At 35.3% G+C, this 16859-nt stretch overlaps 5 protein-coding genes across 6 annotated transcripts; 2 read left to right on the top strand and 3 right to left on the bottom strand.

Annotated features, from left to right (window-relative positions):
• LOC116164399 (probable transaldolase) lies at nucleotides 1-2490 on the top strand. Its single transcript, XM_031478579.1, has 5 exons — nucleotides 1-227; nucleotides 1118-1349; nucleotides 1399-1530; nucleotides 1583-1845; nucleotides 2117-2490. Exons 1-5 carry the CDS (start codon nucleotides 122-124, stop codon nucleotides 2386-2388), a joined length of 1005 nt encoding a protein of 334 aa, XP_031334439.1. The 5' UTR covers nucleotides 1-121; the 3' UTR covers nucleotides 2389-2490.
• A 2104-nt stretch (nucleotides 2491-4594) lies between these two features.
• Nucleotides 4595-7929, bottom strand: LOC116165034 (post-GPI attachment to proteins factor 2-like). Of its 2 annotated transcripts, none has more exons than XM_031479304.1 (6): nucleotides 7750-7929; nucleotides 7421-7694; nucleotides 7206-7367; nucleotides 7049-7154; nucleotides 5874-6092; nucleotides 4595-5826 (listed from the first exon to the last, which is right to left on the bottom strand). In XM_031479304.1, exons 2-6 carry the CDS (start codon nucleotides 7604-7606, stop codon nucleotides 5684-5686), a joined length of 816 nt encoding a protein of 271 aa, XP_031335164.1. In that variant the 5' UTR covers nucleotides 7607-7694; nucleotides 7750-7929; the 3' UTR covers nucleotides 4595-5683. The 2 variants fall into 2 exon arrangements, with proteins under 2 accessions (XP_031335164.1, XP_031335163.1); XM_031479303.1 differs by having other exon boundaries at nucleotides 7745-7928.
• A 1004-nt stretch (nucleotides 7930-8933) lies between these two features.
• On the bottom strand, nucleotides 8934-10779 carry LOC116165033 (protein MAK16 homolog). Its single transcript, XM_031479302.1, has 8 exons — nucleotides 10637-10779; nucleotides 10532-10578; nucleotides 10340-10483; nucleotides 10064-10246; nucleotides 9879-10008; nucleotides 9634-9822; nucleotides 9283-9354; nucleotides 8934-9154 (listed from the first exon to the last, which is right to left on the bottom strand). The coding sequence occupies exons 1-8, from the start codon at nucleotides 10649-10651 to the stop codon at nucleotides 8996-8998; spliced, it is 939 nt and encodes a 312-aa protein (XP_031335162.1). The 5' UTR covers nucleotides 10652-10779; the 3' UTR covers nucleotides 8934-8995.
• A 1589-nt stretch (nucleotides 10780-12368) lies between these two features.
• LOC116165035 (growth arrest and DNA damage-inducible proteins-interacting protein 1) lies at nucleotides 12369-13582 on the top strand. The gene is made up of 2 exons (XM_031479305.1): nucleotides 12369-12824; nucleotides 12871-13582. The coding sequence occupies exons 1-2, from the start codon at nucleotides 12707-12709 to the stop codon at nucleotides 13539-13541; spliced, it is 789 nt and encodes a 262-aa protein (XP_031335165.1). The 5' UTR covers nucleotides 12369-12706; the 3' UTR covers nucleotides 13542-13582.
• A 47-nt stretch (nucleotides 13583-13629) lies between these two features.
• Nucleotides 13630-14830, bottom strand: LOC116165036 (ER membrane protein complex subunit 10). Its single transcript, XM_031479306.1, has 6 exons — nucleotides 14697-14830; nucleotides 14480-14650; nucleotides 14340-14432; nucleotides 14103-14287; nucleotides 13961-14057; nucleotides 13630-13909 (listed from the first exon to the last, which is right to left on the bottom strand). The coding sequence occupies exons 1-6, from the start codon at nucleotides 14754-14756 to the stop codon at nucleotides 13823-13825; spliced, it is 693 nt and encodes a 230-aa protein (XP_031335166.1). The 5' UTR covers nucleotides 14757-14830; the 3' UTR covers nucleotides 13630-13822.
• Nucleotides 14831-16859: the final 2029 nt, after the last annotated feature.

The raw sequence follows: 16859 nt of genomic DNA, 5'->3' as shown, positions 1-16859 counted from the left end.
CACAACTGTTGACCGCTGATAAAAAGGTGAACGTTTGGCGCAGTGCTGTAATAGAATCTGGGTAGCTGTGAAGGTTATTTTGTGATAAGGATTTTTATAAGGCGGATTTTATTCTTTCCCAATGTCAGAACACGACTTGCAGTGCCCCAAGAAGCCGAAGATGGCCAGCTCTCTAGATCAATTGAAAACTTTTACCACCGTCGTTGCCGATACCGGCGACTTTGAAGGTAATTATATAATTATTTACCTATATATAAAAATTATAAATGGAAAGTTTGATTGTGGCCTGGTACTTTTCCATGCAATTTTTGTGACCGCTAAATTTTCTAACCTTACTTCGACAAGGTCACAACTTAACCCGATTGCCATTTCAAAAAATTACTTCAATTTTCATTTATTCTGTGCGAAGTAGGTACATATTTACTAAAATGCCCCCAGTTCCCAATTGTTTATTACCTAAATTTTAAATTCTCATGGTTAACATAGTATTATACAGGGTGATTAGTATGTATAAGGTACGTTTAATTCATACATGCTCACAAGTGACAATAGGTAGAAGCATTGTTTAAATAATAGAAGTCATTTGCTTTTATCAGAACACATAATGCAAATTTGCAAATACCGTAACATTGCATTTGTTTTTGAAGCTGTTTACTAAATAGCTCGCTAAATAGGTAACAAGTGAGCATCAAAATTTTCGATTTAAGATTTGGCCTTGAAAGAGAGAGATAGACGTTTCGGTCATGTATAATTGTTGTATTTGTCGCGGTGACAAGAGCAGTTTTACTGCACAAGTAAGTAGATCTAAAATATTGACGTGATCTAAAGTTCCAGGGCCTTCTCTGAATTAAAAATGTTGTTGGTCGCTTTATAATACGTAGGTATTAGGCTGCAGTAATTGTTAAACATAAACCTGGTTTTGCTTACATGTTGAAAAGTAACACGCTAGAAATAGGATAAAAATTTTTTTAAATGTGATACTTAGTCTAACCATATAGATAGACATCTATAAACTGTTGTTGCTACAGATACCTGTATAAATAGATAAGAGTAATATAAAATAAATTTTATCAGTAGGTAACTGAGAAAACAAATAATGTTAATACAAACTTTCCAGCAATGAAAAAGTACAAACCCACAGATGCAACAACAAATCCCTCACTCATATTGGCCGCTGCAAATCTACCACAATACAAGGAACTAATTAATAAAGCAGTAAAATATGGCAAAGACACTAAAGGTACATTATCCGAAAAACTTACTGCCTCAATGGATATGTTATGTGTTCTGTTTGGTGTCGAAATACTAAAAATTATTCCTGGTCGAGTATCAACGGAGGTTGATGCAAGGTGAGTAAATAAAGTCATTTGTGCATACTTACTGTAAATCCTTGTACAGATTGTCTTTCAACAAAGAAGCAAGCATTGCAAAGGCTATTCGCATAATACAACTATATAAAGAACATGGAATTGATAAGAAAAGAATCTTAATTAAATTGGCATCAACATGGGAAGGAATACAAGCTGCAAAGTAAGTATATCCATTTCATTGCAATTCTCTATTCTTACTGGTTGTCGTGTAGGGAATTAGAAGAAAAACATGGAATACATTGTAATTTAACGTTACTATTTTCTTATGCACAAGCTATCGCATGTGCAGAGGCAGGTGTCACATTAATTTCACCATTTGTGGGCCGAATACTTGACTGGCACGTGGCTAACACAGACAAAAAATTCTTTTCTGGCGAAGAAGATCCCGGTGTGCTATCAGTTACGAAAATCTACAATTATTACAAAAAATTCAACTACCGAACTGTCGTAATGGGTGCATCTTTTAGAAATATTGGTAAGCAAGGTTTAGTTTTTTTCTATAAACTTGCTGCAAATATCGAGTTTAATTGGATAAGAGTTATCTTCCACACTAAATTATTTCGTTTCCTAACAGCTCATTTGGGATTCATTATCATCAGTTCTTTTCATAAATCATTTATTTTCATAGCAGTAGGCATAGGCTTTACATTAATTGTCTTATATTATTGGTGTTCTGTTTGTATACTATATTGTATTGCTTTTGAATTTGTATTTTCCTATTGGTAATTACTCACTTAAATTTGTAGAGGAAGTTAAAGCATTGGCCGGATGCGATTTACTCACAATTAGCCCGGCATTATTGGGACAGCTCGAAAATTCGGACAAAGTGGTCACAAAACGATTGAGTGTGGACTCCGCAATGGCCTCTGATGTTGAGAAACTGGCGCTTGATGAAAGTAAATTTCGCTGGCTGCATAATGAAGATGTTATGGCTACCGATAAGTTGGCAGATGGAATTCGAAAGTTTGCCGCGGACGCGGTTAAATTGGAAAATATGTTGAAAGAACTGTTGAAATGATGTGGTAATCGAAGTCTACAGAAAGCATTCCTGGGGTCTTATTTTACATAGGAGTATACTTTTGTATAAGTTTTTATAAAATACATGGTTTTGTGGTCACAATTTTTAGTTATATCTATCTTTGTTTATCCGTTTATATGTGGTTACCTGTAGTTAGTAGTTTTGATAACGTGGAGGGGGTTTATTGATATCGTTCCCATTTGAATATTCAAAGGGTTTCAGGATTATGTAAAGTGGAGAAGCATGTCCCCTCCATTAGGTGAAATTGTTTATAGTCCGAGTTTCATTGTAAATGTACTGTGGTGTAGGCGGCCACACAGGTGTGCAAACAAATTAAATTTGTTTCACTATACGATCTCCGTTTATCCCTCCTCTCTTTCCTTCTCTAAGGGGTGTATATCACTGTTTTGCTGACCTGAAGTGTGATTATTAGTGCTTTTTCAATGGAGGGTAGGTTAAATAGCTTTTCCTTTTCATTCAATGTTTTTGCAATTTTGCTTGCTTTGGTATAAGCATGCCGATATGGGTAGGGAGGATGGGAAATTATAGCTTCCTCACTCCTCTACAATCAGCCAGTCCTTTTTAACATAAACGACTGATTTATCTGTAAGACTACTGATTACTCTACAATATCTGTGGTAAGACTTCGATTCAGAATAGCTGTTCTTACCTTGAGAATGTAATGCTGGTTTTACGCCAGAATCGTGGGATGTGCTATATTTGCTCTAAAGAGACAAAGAGACAGTAGAGGATTCCTTTTTGCAGCAGAATGCAAGAGCTGTCGCGAGCGAGCAGTTCCATGAATATTACGGATGCTTTCTTGGGGTCACCGACCACCTTCAATATCAGGACCACAAAGATTGTGCCTCCTCCGTCTGGGATCTCGTTTTGCTTCTGAAGCAAGTTAAGGATCATCTCTGTGGCTTTTGTTTATTATACCACTTCAGTGTATTGAACACAAACCTCACAGATTGATCCCTTTCACCTGTTTGCGTACTACAACGTTCTCCCACAGGCATAGCGTGCGCGTGTAGTTGGCGAAATAAGGTGACTTCTTCTTAAATAGCCTAGATTTTCTCAAGGGAGTCTTTACTAGGTCGTCTTGCTCTTTTAGCAGCTTGACTTCAGGGTACTTCTGGTGGTAGATGGTGATTTTGATTATTATACTAGTATTCCGCCAAAGTATCTTCTTTGGAAGTGCCTACTTTTAGTGAGGATTTAGATCCCCCCCCCCCCCCAACCATTTTACGGCAGTGACTAGTGAGTGCTTACATCAGAGTGTGCCTTTTTTGTCATTTGCTTGTCAAGACGACATTGGATTTCTTGTGCAGGTCAATCAATTCTGGTTCTTCGCTTCCCGCTTGAAACGCCTCGCAGCGAGCGGTCTCTGCGGCATTATGTTTCAGACGCTTAATAAACATTTTGCCAAATTGTTCGGTCATGTAGTCACCATCCGTGGCTCTTTGGGCCAGGGACTATTCTTGCCCTAACGCCTGGACTGTTGGGATGGCCTTATGTCAGGTTGCGATCTCTCAGTATCATGACCCAGGTGCGTGGAACACACTCGTGCATGGCGCTGTCTAATCGGTTCAGCCGAAAATGAGAGTACAGACCGATACCATGCTTCAAAATGTATATTTCCGTAATAAAAGGGAGGGGTAATTTTTTCCTCCAATGCAATATTTTCCTTACTAACGTGCGAGTGGTAAAAAATGACTATCAAGTATACTTAAACGACGAATGGTCGCCCAGTGTTCAGAGGCTCTGTTAGTGCGAACTATTATAAACCCCTGATGCGCTTCACCAATTGGCGAGTGGAAGGGACATTACTTGGAAATGAGGACGGGAAGAAGATGCTCGAGTATCTCCTACTGAACAGGTACGTGGTACATCATTTGGCCTGTCCTTCAGCATGTGTGCCCCTGTTTGTAGTGATGCTACCGTGGCTCACTGCATCTTTAGGAACACCTGTCATCGAAACAAACTCTGAAGGTACACCTGAGGGGGGAGGGTGACCAATTTAGTACATACAAGTAGTTTTTATGAATGAGACAACAAAAAGCTTGCATGCATAAGTAGTAAGTGGATTCGATTAGAGGTTGGTTTATAATGTAGGTACTTCAGTATAGTTATTTAAGAAATAAACACTAAAAATGAATAAATCTCAAATAATATTCAACACACATGATGCTTCTAAAACAACAGACTCTGTAAAAATTTATAATGTCTCATGAAATACAATGCTTGAGTACAACATAAAGAAGAGTACGTATATCGTGCATTATACAAAAAAAAACGTCAGTTACAATCTAATTAAAATACATGAGTTAAAGCAATTACATATCCTAAGATTACTTAAAACAAGGCATATCTCTGAGCAGTTGCGTGATTAAGTAAATAAAAGATTTGAATGTTCTTCACATATGTAGTTCATTATAATAAGGCGTTCATAAAACTTGGAAAAATAAATTACTTAACCAGGTTTATTACATATTAAATTATGTCAATACTTTTTATGTAATGTCGTTACAGTACAGTAGTCATATGTACCTGTTCGTTTAATAAAGCATTTATTGCAGCTATTCAAATGTAAGTTTCATTATAATTTGAAGAAGTAGCTATAAGTATATTTCTCTGTAACCATATAATTGAAAACAAAAAAGGCACAAACTTTACAAACAGCACAACCAGAAGTGCAACGAAATGTTGCATATTGTTAATGGATGCGTTTTTTTTGTCTACCACTACATAAGTTATTGATTTGGAAGATTATACATTATTACATAAACGTATAAGAAAAGATCAATATACTATATACACCTAACTTTTAATACAAATTGAGTTGTTTAAAATTTATAAAATGGAACTTTCTCTAAATGCGAAAAACATATTTTATGAGATTCATGAGTTTGTCATGTTACATTCAGTTTTCATATAAAATCACAGTGTTATCAATGTTTATAATCACACTTCAACAATGGTAACGATAAGACAATGAAAACTTACAATGTACGTACTACAAAATGTATTCGCTTATACTCTACAGAAAGCTGCCTAAGACTACTTTATCAGTAGGTATCGGAAAACTAAATCCTACAATGTAAAATAAATAAATATAGGAAATATAACTATCACAATCCCAAGATCAGGTTTAATAATTGCAGTAATAATCTCGTACATTAAAATTAAAATAAATAATCGTTAAATTACTAGAATAATTTTGGAGATTCCAAAAATTATTATTAATCAGTCCTAATAAATGTGACTAGTAACTATCATAATGTTAAAACGTTTCCTAATCGGTAGCGACTTTATTTTTATCCTTCAAACCTCTCGCTACTACCAAGTACTCTGTAGGAAAATCAAATATAACAGTGATGTGAAACGCCATATTTGCCGAAGCCACTACATATTCACAAAAGGCGAACCAGCTGAATGCTAAAAACGAAATCTTGTAGGTCAGTTTGAATATCGTTGCATCTTACCCATATCGTGACATAAATATCTGTGTTCCAAGAAGAAACCTACCAAACCCACTGTACTTATTACGGATACAATAAATAATGTCAGTTTAATTGTGAGAGTTTTTTGAAAATGCCTCAATTCATTTCTAGTTTCTGCAACCTTCTTTGTTGCTGTTATACTTGCTAACATATGCGTGAGGCTGCTTATCATGAAGGTAATAAATAACTTTTCATGAATTGCTAAAAAAAGGGATCTCTTTAGTTTTATTAGAGATTATAGGGAAAGGATTTATAAAAAAAATAGCTACTGAAAATAGTACCACAAATGTAAATATAGTACAGATAGATAATAATCAGTAATCACGATTTAGAAATTGTTCAAGAAATCTAGTGCAAATCTGTTGTTTATTAATTTATTTCCAGATTTATTTATAATAAAAAAAACTAATTTTACCTACTGTAAAAAGTTTACCTAATCCGTCGAGAGATTTACAAATAGCTAGGAAATGGTGTTGAATTTATCCGCTCGCCTCGGCCAAAGCGCTTAATGCAGGCATACAGCAGTTTTTTTTACCACGAGGCGTTTCTAGTAGCCAACTGAATACTAGAGTGAAATATTTTTCTTTTGCCCTTTAAAATAATTTGATCTCACAACTTTCTTGTAGTTGTGTCAAGGATTGGAGTTGCAAGCTAGTTTTTGAACTTGGGAAACGAAGTTTTCAAAAACAAGAAAAAATATAGCTTATGGTCGTATAAGAAAAACCAAACACCCTGTATAAAAACCGTGTATCGTACCATATTCTACACAGAAAAATGCTCTAAGAAAGATTTTGCCAAAATTGATTATCTTCAATAATAAGAAAGTTATGGGGCATTAAGGAAATCTACTAAATTCGAGAAACGAGCCTAGCAGCCAAACGATTACAGATAGCTGAATTCTGTTTGCGCCAGTGATTGTCTTGTTTAAAATTGGGCTCCAGACACCTAGGTCCATTTTTTCGTACCTCTTAAAACAAAGGGTGTTTCCATAAGAATGTGTCCAATTTGGACCACATCTACCTACCTATGTTGCAATTTTACCTTACCATTAAAATAAAACAAAACTATCTACTTTGATTAGGTAAAAATTGTTTCATCCAACTGTACCTACTATTGGCAAAAAATAATTGTTATTATGGATATGGATTAATACTTACGGTAATTTTCCTTATTAGAAATATAGGTAACACCACATAAAGATGCTATTTCAATAATTTCCAACCAAAATGCTATCGACAGCCATTTCCGTGCAGTAAGTTGTACCTACAATGAAACACTTACAAACTGATAAAAATGAAGGCTGTAAAGTATAACATCTAAGTTTGCAGTTGGATTAATAATATTTTCATGATATGCTCTATACACTGCTGCAATTATGAACCGAGGACCAATGTGTAGTGCAACGCTTATTCTCCAAAGATACCTCTGAGGGCTAACACCTGTAATGGCACTAATAGATGGTATTACATTATAAACCTGAAACAATAGTAATTTCACTTGTGAAGCTTGTGTTGTGTGAGGAATCATACACGGCAGTGAGTTTCGTGAACATCCTCTGCTTGGAATATAATAGCGGTTAACAAACAAATCAGTATAGCGACAACTGGGCATGCCATTGTAATTATACAGAGACGTTTAAAACTTAACATAAAGTGTACGACTGATTGTTCTAAAACTGAATTGCTTTTTGGTCCTTGCAGTCCCATTGTGTGCATATTTATACATCAATATTTTTTAGGAATTGTTTCTTGGAAGCGATATTACCCCTTCTATATTAAGGGATGGTAAAATGTTAAACTTATGCTAAAAGATTAACAGTAAGGTTATGTAATGTACAATTTTCGGCTATATACATTACTATTTGTAATCGGAAGTCATCAGTTTTGTTAGTATAGCATCAATTTGGTATAAAAAAATCAGTGCATAAAATATTTACATTCAGCAATGATGCGGTACATCATAAATAGCAGTAAAAAATATTACTGAACGCCATTGCCCTTGATTTTTAAACATGGCGCCAATACAATGCACCATTTTATTCATGTTTGGTTTAAGAAGGGTTTACACATTCATCAATATGTATTTGCGGTTCCTGTCTTGTAGGCGCATTCCTTTGAAGATACAATTCGCGCGATCAGCGACAGTCAGCGGACAACAGCGACAAATTATAAATTGAATAAGTCTTTTAATTATGATAAGTCTACGAAATTCCCTCTGCTACGAGGTTACGATTCTTTTAAAGAAGCATGGTGAGTCGCCACATACCTACCGCCGCCTTCTCGCTCATACCAACACACTGCTTATATGTTCTTACGTTGTCAAGAAACGTATGGACGGCATTTACATTTAATCGAAAATTTTATTTCTATTTATTCTCAGTTACATTCCGGTAAAATAGATTACTCTCAAAAAGAATTAACAACTCCATATCCAATTTTAAATATTAATTGCTACAACAAACTCATAATTCTATTTCAAATTCATTAAAGTAATCGCTCAACTTAAAATAACCTGGTTTGATAGATTTCCAGATATCAAAATTTAAAATTCAAATTGTGAGTAGTACTTTTTAATACATATCTGCTCTGAGAGACCTCATTTTGATGGTTTGGGAAGCTGGATTAACACATTTCAAGTCATATATTATCTTTTACTGGGGAAGATGGCAGGGGTGCTTCTGTACAGATTAAACCTTGTCGTGAAACATGTCTATGGAATTACGTCAAGTGAGTTATCAGACTTGCACTCTCATTTAATCTATTGCATTAAAGGCAGGTGAGGCCTGCCTAGAAAAAGCTACACAGGGCGATTTACATTTTTGTAGTCCTAGTACTACCAGGGAGAGGTGATTTGCCACAAAATTTGGTTTTACGCGTTGATAACTGTAAGTTTTTTATTTTTACCTTGCAAATAATCCTTGTGTGATCATCCTCTTAATTTTCCTAAAATGCATGGTAACTGAGTAATATATAAACAATATTCATTTGAAAGTAAAAGTAAAGTCAATTTGTATTGAGCATTGACAATAGATTGATTGACCTATTAAAGAATTTGATATGTATATTAAAATTTAATTTATTTTAAATAAGAATTTCACGTAAGAATTAATAGCTAGATACTCTTGATTTTATAGGTGTGTTTTCTTCAAGCTCATACTCAATTTCTACCCTTGTTTTCCGTGGCGACTTCTTAGAACTAGGAGTAGTAGGTTTACCTTTTTTCTTTTTGTTTGGTGCATTTGATGTGCTTGGAAGGAACATGTCCTGAAAACAATCAAAGCATATGAAGTTTCTTCAAAAACACGTTTTATTAATTAGGGGTATAAAGGAGATAAAATTATTGACATAAAATGATGCCATTTAATCTCTGTATAAAGGACGAAAGTACTTACCTCAATATCTGATGTATCCGATTCAAAACTGCTATCTAAATCAACCTCTTCTTTCTTACCACTTTCACTATCCTGTAAGGAAAATAAAGAACATGAACATATAGCATATTGTTGGTTATTATTAGCAAGTAGGAGTGGCCGACGAAACCATTCTCATTACCATCTTAAAAACTTACTTGTAAATTGCTTACAAATTTTAAAGTATATTTTTTTTTGTGAAAAATAGGTTTCCTCTTATTGCAAATGAAAAAAAAAACATATTAGGGTATGCATGTAACAGGATTACATTAGCGTTAAAGGTAATTAGTTGTTGGTGCATTAATAAGAGATCTGCAAAAGGGGCATACATACAACGCTCATTGCATCATCTTCATCTGAGAGATCATCATCCGATTCGGCAGCAACGTATTCTGGCCCATCCTCCATTTCTCTTTCCAATTCCAGTTCCTTTTCTGTTTCGCATTCTTCTTCTGATTCAATTTCTTCTTCATTTAGAGCTTTGTCAAATGCAATTTGTGGTATGTTGTACAAGTCTTGGTACTATGAATTTATTTGTGATAACAACAGTTTCAATTATACGACTTATGTAAACTTACCACACCCTTTTTGAGTCTCTCCAACAGAGATTTTTCGACACCTTTCTCAATTCGAGCAGCTATTAAAGCCTTTTCTTCTCGTCTGGTTTCTCGTCTTTCAATTTTACGTTGTAGAGGCACTAATAATTTCCTTAAACAAATTATGGTTACCTACTTGACTATAATAGATGACAAAATCTACTTACTGTCTCCTTAATCTTAATTTTCTCATGCGTATCAAATATTGGGTAATTTTGACGAAACGTTGCTTGCATTTTGATTTTATAAATGTAGGCCAATATAAGAGATTTTCGTTAATTTGATGAATTGCTTTTTCAAAATTTCTTGATAATTTTACTTTTTCCCAAGAATTACGTGGAAATGCCACCCTGCACAATTAAAATGATCATGATAGAAGTTTTTGCACCTTCAACAAGTTGCTTGCAATGGTTCATTCTTCACCAGAAGCTACTACTACCTACCTCTCAGCCGTTTTCATATACAAATATATAATACCCTTTTCTTCACGAATTGTACCATACTGACTATTCGCCAATGGACACGCAGCTCTACCACACAAACCTGTTAGATTATATTCATTTCGGCAGAACCTCTGGGTCTTAGTGCTGTTGAAAAGTGTGTTACTATTAAAATAATTTTATCATCTTTCATACTTGACTTTGTAAGAGCAGAAGGATTTATTGATAATACTCCATACAACCTAAAACGTAGAGAAAATGTTTAATAATTAAGTAAAAAGTATCTAAACATTTCCTTACATCGTCGTGCTGCATTTTGAGTAGTTAAAGTGATGGCAACAATTACCACTGGCTCGTACTTAACCTCACAAAACCACGTGTCTAATGCTCCAATAGTGACTAGTAGACCGCCGCGAAACAAAACAAAAGGTCATAACAGCGTTGCCAATTTTTAGGGATACCGCAGCTGACTCACTATAGATCGACAAGCATGTCAAACTCATTTATCATCATCAAGGGCCATTTTAAGGTTTGCACATACACCTGCGGGCCACATCATAAAAAACTTCTCTTTAAGACAATTTTGATTTTTATTATTAACATAAAAATATACAAAAAATACAATAAATCGAAAAAATACAAGAAAATGTACCGTCTGTCCTATTTTGGTTGAGACTGCAGTGTATATCAGCTGTTTTTAAAGATAAACGACTTGCAGTTTTCGAGACCCTGTGCCACTTTTTTTGTGAAACTAAATACCACAAACACAATCAACCCGATAATTATTTTTGAGGTACAGAGTGAAAAAAGTTTGACTTTTTGGGATGTTCATCATATCTTACTACCGATGTAAGATAGGAAAGAGGTAAAAAACTGCCCTTTTTTTTAGATATTTTTACGTTGAATCAAGTAGCGTTTGCAAGAAGTATTACCATTTCAACTTTTTATGTAGTTGAATACATTTTGTAGATAATAGAATTTAATAATTACTTATAGTAAATAATAAACGTCAAACTATAATGGCAAATGCAGACGCTTCTGTTTGATTTCATAATCCTATTGCAGCGATAGTCCCTAATTCTTAAATTTTTACTGTTTCTGAATTTATAATATTTAGAAAACAATAGTATCCACGGATTCGTAACTTTTTCTCTACAAAAAACCTAAACATACTTTATTTCTAAAATAATTAGGGAAGCCAAGAATCGGAAATTAAAAAATTACTATTAAAATTCCTATGGTGCGTGGTCAAATCACCATCCGGTATATAAAGAGATGCTTACCGAATATTTGCATAACGTACGTCAAATAAGTCGTTGGTTACATAGACCAGTGGTTCCCAACCTTTTACTAACAACGAACCCCCCCCTTTAGATTTTTTTTTCTGGCGAACCCCCAACTTATTCTTGTTCATAATTTAACATTGTCATACTTTCTCTTCTTTGTTTTCATGTCACTAGACTCGCATTTCTTTTTACTAGATTGGGGAAGTGCTACCGCTACGTCACTAATATCCTTTTGTGTGTTACTTCACGATCCGTAACTGATGGTGACGCAGAAATGTCAGGCGGTACCTCATGTTTCTCCTTACTTTGTCTATCGGTCCTAATAATACTCCCTGTCTTCAGCCACTGTTCCATAGTTTGCCTTTGAAGTGGTTTTCCTAATCACTTTCACTTTAAGGTTAAGAGTTAAAACTGTCATGAAGTCAACTGAACCTAGCACTGAGTTGAGAAGTGAAAGAAATATATTGTAGCGCGTTTTTCATTCGTTTACACTCGCATTGAGTGCTGCAATCATGCGCAAACGATTTTAATGGATTTACTCATTAGGGCTATACATGATTTAAAATATCTAAATTTAGCTTAAGTAAATTTATACCGCCATTATCGTTTTTTGTTCTGCGAACCCCTTAGAAAGCGCGCGCGAACCCCCAGGGGTTTGCGAACCACCGGTTGGGAAACGCTGAATAGACCACCCCTGATTTAGAATGTCTTTAAGGCCCGATAAGGTGTCAAGTTGCATTTCGACAAAGAGTAACTAATAATATATTCTCTGATTTCAAGATGAAATAACTTCGATTTATTTCGACATTCACCTATGCGCAGATGAAAAATGTAGTTTACATTCGTAAAAATCAGACTCACAAGGGGCTAATCAATCTGGCTATCTTAAGAAAGTGAAATTTATAAAATTGTAAGTTTCATAATTTCTGTATTTGCATCCCATTTCTCGCCCTGTATATTTGTAACAAAGCACAAGTTCTGGCATTGCAAACCTCCAATCCTATAGCAACCACTGCCAATGTAATTCAAAATAAAAAATTTGTGGTTAAGTTAACTTTTTTAACTAATTAATTTACAAAGTACGATGCTGCGAAATGTGTTATTAAACAACTTTAAAACTCTACAAAGAATATCTATTAGAAGTAAAAGTGAACCAGCAGTAAATATAACAGAACTAGAACGCCAAGAAACTTCCTTCGATGGTTTGTACGATACCTTTTAATGTTGTTTATTATTTTGTTTAAACAGTTGTAGATGACGAAGCTCAAATACGGGAAAAGATAATAGAGGATAAACGAAACAAATCGAGATTAAAGCCACAACATCGTAACATTCTTCAAGATGAAGTCCCATACGCAAATCCTACTTCATGGGTTCACGGTACTTTAAGATATAATCGTACAATGTACGGGCGGTATGGCAGCAAAAGTGGCTTTAATACTTCCCTATGTTGGCCTACCAAAGAAGAATTGGCAGAAAAAAGAGAATATGAACGAATGGCTCACCCATTTACTATTCAGCAAATGGTTGAAGAGGCAAAACAGAAAAAATTGGAAAAGGAAATCCGAATACAAACACGGCAAGAAGACATTATTAAAAAAATGGAAAAGTTGGAGCAGTGGAAATTGGATTTAAAAAGGAAAATCGAGAAGAAGGAATCAGAGGCTTTGGCTGCCAAGCAGAAGAAAGATCGACTTATTGATGAAGTGAGGAGACATTTTGGATATTCCATTGATCCAAGAGATGAGAAGTTTAAGGAATTATTAGCACAAAAAGAGAAAGAACAACAGAAAGCTACAAAGCAAGCTAGGAAGAAGGCCAAAGAAGAAAAAATGCTGGCTACTATTCTGGGAAAAGCTAAAGCGGCAGAGATGTCAGATGATAAGAGTGTGGAGAGTACAAAACCCAGTACAGACTAATTGTTAAATATATTGTATCTCATTAAAAATTTGAATTGTTACTGTCTTATTAACAGCATACAGTTAACCCATGTCACAAATGTACCAATTTTTAAGATTTTTGAATTCTTTTTACTTTCAACAAATTCTAACTTATAAGTAAATAAATTTGATCCAAGCACAATTTTCATAACAGCCAAACTTAAATTATTAACATACACTAATATCTATAATACAACAAAATTTACACTACAATAAGTTATGTAAATGTAGTATGGTATAACAAAACGAAGTAAATGTTACTATCGTGCAGCAGCAGCACCGGCACCATCAGGGTTGGTGGCAGATGATATTACCATTATAATGATCACGGGTATGATATACATCCACTAAAACAAAATTATTACACTATAAACTTTACTTAATCACACTAAACTCACATATTTTGCTAAAAATGACCGATTATCTTTAACATCACCTCTCTCCTTTGCTTCTCTCTCACGCTCCAGTTTGTGAATATAAGTTGCAGTGTCTGGTCTGTAAAAGAGAATCACTCGCCATTCTCTGTAACTGTAAACTTACGAAGGTCCATTCTCAGTGTGTCGAACAAACACGTTTGTACTGAACTCCTTTAATTTGTCAATTGGCACAACTGCACCTTCACAAGTAGATGTCGATGGAACTGCTAAAGTAACTGTAATAACCCTGCCTGAGTAGTCCAACGAAACCGACAGAATGTCATTCAATTCAGATTCTACTAACATACACTGAAAATACATAACTATAGCCATTTTAAACAAACAATCTGGAGGTGTTTACAGCTTTCACAGTCGAGAGAAAGGATACTTGTGATCCATCAGCAAGTGTGACGATCGATTTTAACTGATAAAATTTATTTGTAGCGGCTAAGTCCTGCAACAATATCGTAATGTGACCGAAATAATAAAATATGTTGGTACCCGTAATTTCACTTTGTCACTTTGGGCAAGTGGTTTTTGTTGAACGACCGAAGTTCCCGTTCGTAAACTTTGTATCGTTACATTGCCTCTCTCTGTAAACACCGGATTTTCGGTAAAAGTTAGAGAGTGCTGCAAATTGATGTGAACCCAACCATCATATTCTATATTGCTCTGTAATTTCGTTACTTAAAATGTGTATTTTATGTAAGCCACTTACCGAAAAAGCTAAAACGGAAAAATTAATTAATGCTGACAATATCACGAAGTTTAAATACATTTTAATAGTTAATTAATCGATATCTACATGTACACTTTAATGATCATAACCTATACATTTGGAAATGGGATACGTATCCCAATAAATTTAGAGGAAGTGCCTAGACAACCGCACATATTGTTTTTAATGATACAGGGTGTTTCACAATGAATTGGGTGGTGGGGGCCTTTTTAACTTACATCGAAGGAAAGCGTAAGGCAAACTGCTTTTTTTACCTTATAAGTGTTCAATGTGTGCACCACTCGTCGCACGGGACGCGTGAATACTATATGACATAATATGTACTGTACAGATCCTACTTAGACTCTCTCTACCGCGGTACAGATTGGAACAGGCAATTAACGTTCTTCATTATTTGTAACTATACTACGGCACACTGCGCCGCATCCCTTGACGCAAGATCAAGTTCTACCACCCATACGTACTCACATATTATTACTTATTTGTTGAATAATGACGTTTGTAGGTATAATCACAATCAGTGATCCATCGAAATGGATATGTGTTTGGGAACTATAAAAGAGTTGTGCATTCACCGGATACCTTAGTAAACCACACTTTTAAGGAGATAAATGATTAAAGGGTGCAGTGAGTCAGAATAGAAATAATGCTAAGTGCACATTAAATAGTAATAACTGTTGTATTTATTAGCAAGCAACAAATAAGTAATAATCCGTTGAGCGTTGAAGGCTTCATGGGATAGCGTAATAACTGTAATGCGTTTTGCCGTAGTTTCGTTAGAAATAATGCAGAACGCGTGTTGCCTGTTCCAATCTGTACTGCCGTAGAGATGTAGGATCTCTGCAATAGTACAGATAGTAATTACGCGTACGGGACACAAATCCATATATGTCTAGAATAATTGACTCAACGACTCTTTCAAAATATTTTGTATTATTTCGGTAATAATCAAACTGGTAGTGGAGGTACATTCACTTGATCCTTTATGAACGCCCAGCTCAGAGATAAAAATCGCATTGTATTAAAACTGGTGAACGCGGAGATGGATGGAGTCAACAAATTAGGTAATCTATTGGGGATAGCGATGGTGCTGCAAAGTAAAATAGTCGAATGAAGACCTACGATATTGAGCAAACTGATTGATTTGTTCAAACGAAATCACTGAGTCGAACTGGGTCACTCAGAGTCCCATTGGATGACTGTCTCATTAGATCATTGTTATGGCGGGTTATTGGACAAACGTATAAAATCTGCTTGTTGGTTATGTCTTTCTTGACCTATTTCACATGAAAACATCATTGCTGTCGCCCGCAAATTTCGAGTACCTAACTTGAGCCCATCCAGTTTCGGTAATTTGCTATATCCCGCTTTTTATGTCCAGTTTTCCATGCTTCTATCGTCACTTGTGGTGCGATTGGTTTTTTGGGTTTTGGTAACTTTTCTGTATTATTCGTATGATTCTCTAGGGTTTATTCCGATTTTCACAGTTGAGTATAAAACTGGTGCCACCTTTTTCTGTTGTCGGTTCTTTTAGTTTTGGAGCTTTCGATACAAATTTGCCGATTGGGATAAACTAGACAAAATGGTCAGGGGCCAAAATAGTCACTTAGCAAATTGCCACAAAAGGCAATGTAGATAGGATGGCGGAGAGTATGCAGAGTAATTTCGTACACACAAGCAAATAGTCCATTTTTTTAAAACCTATGCGTAACACTGGGAACAAAGGTACCCAATTGTGGGACAGCGAGCTGCGTGCCACCCGTCAGGCCACGAGACATGTGCGAAAAGGGTACCTACCAGCTCAGTAGGAATAGCGGTACCTCTGAGCAAGTCCTCCGAACCTATACGCGCCTCCAAAAGCATTACAAATACAAAACCTTTAATCAAAACAAAAAAGGCAAACAGTGTCATGGCGGACATAACGAAAAATAACTGCGACAACCCTTGGGGAGCAGTGTACAAAATGGTTAATGTAAATAAAGCAATGCTAACAACCTAATTCCTTGAAACCTACCAGTACCCAGGCGGACCAGTGAATCCACTACAACCGACTCACTAATTAAATTTTACTTTTCACCTGATAGTATAGCGGTGTCGACATAAATCTGCATAAAAACAACACACTAGAATTGACATCAAATG

Source organism: Photinus pyralis, unplaced genomic scaffold, assembly GCF_008802855.1.
Source record: "Photinus pyralis isolate 1611_PpyrPB1 unplaced genomic scaffold, Ppyr1.3 Ppyr1.4_LG2, whole genome shotgun sequence".
Taxonomy (NCBI): domain Eukaryota; kingdom Metazoa; phylum Arthropoda; class Insecta; order Coleoptera; family Lampyridae; genus Photinus; species Photinus pyralis.
The sequence above is the reverse complement of the archived record's forward strand: the minus strand, read 5'-3'. Positions and strand labels throughout refer to the sequence as shown.

Coding starts and splice junctions, on each gene's coding strand:
- LOC116164399 (XM_031478579.1), top strand. CDS start 122: ATGTCAGAACACGACTTGCAGTGCCCCAAGAAGCCGAAGATGGCCAGC. Junction 1,350..1,398: donor TCAACGGAGGTTGATGCAAG/GTGAGTAAATAA, acceptor ATCCTTGTACAG/ATTGTCTTTCAACAAAGAAG. Junction 1,531..1,582: donor GAAGGAATACAAGCTGCAAA/GTAAGTATATCC, acceptor GTTGTCGTGTAG/GGAATTAGAAGAAAAACATG.
- LOC116165034 (XM_031479304.1), bottom strand. CDS start 7,606: ATGCACACAATGGGACTGCAAGGACCAAAAAGCAATTCAGTTTTAGAA. Junction 7,368..7,420: donor TTCACGAAACTCACTGCCGT/GTATGATTCCTC, acceptor CTATTGTTTCAG/GTTTATAATGTAATACCATC. Junction 6,093..7,048: donor TTCTAATAAGGAAAATTACC/GTAAGTATTAAT, acceptor CCCTTTTTTTAG/CAATTCATGAAAAGTTATTT.
- LOC116165033 (XM_031479302.1), bottom strand. Junction 10,009..10,063: donor AAATTAAGATTAAGGAGACA/GTAAGTAGATTT, acceptor AATTTGTTTAAG/GAAATTATTAGTGCCTCTAC. Junction 9,155..9,282: donor CGGATACATCAGATATTGAG/GTAAGTACTTTC, acceptor GATTGTTTTCAG/GACATGTTCCTTCCAAGCAC.
- LOC116165035 (XM_031479305.1), top strand. CDS start 12,707: ATGCTGCGAAATGTGTTATTAAACAACTTTAAAACTCTACAAAGAATA. Junction 12,825..12,870: donor CCAAGAAACTTCCTTCGATG/GTTTGTACGATA, acceptor TTGTTTAAACAG/TTGTAGATGACGAAGCTCAA.
- LOC116165036 (XM_031479306.1), bottom strand. CDS start 14,756: ATGTATTTAAACTTCGTGATATTGTCAGCATTAATTAATTTTTCCGTT. Junction 14,058..14,102: donor CACACTGAGAATGGACCTTC/GTAAGTTTACAG, acceptor TCTCTTTTACAG/ACCAGACACTGCAACTTATA. Junction 13,910..13,960: donor GGTCATTTTTAGCAAAATAT/GTGAGTTTAGTG, acceptor ATTTTGTTTTAG/TGGATGTATATCATACCCGT.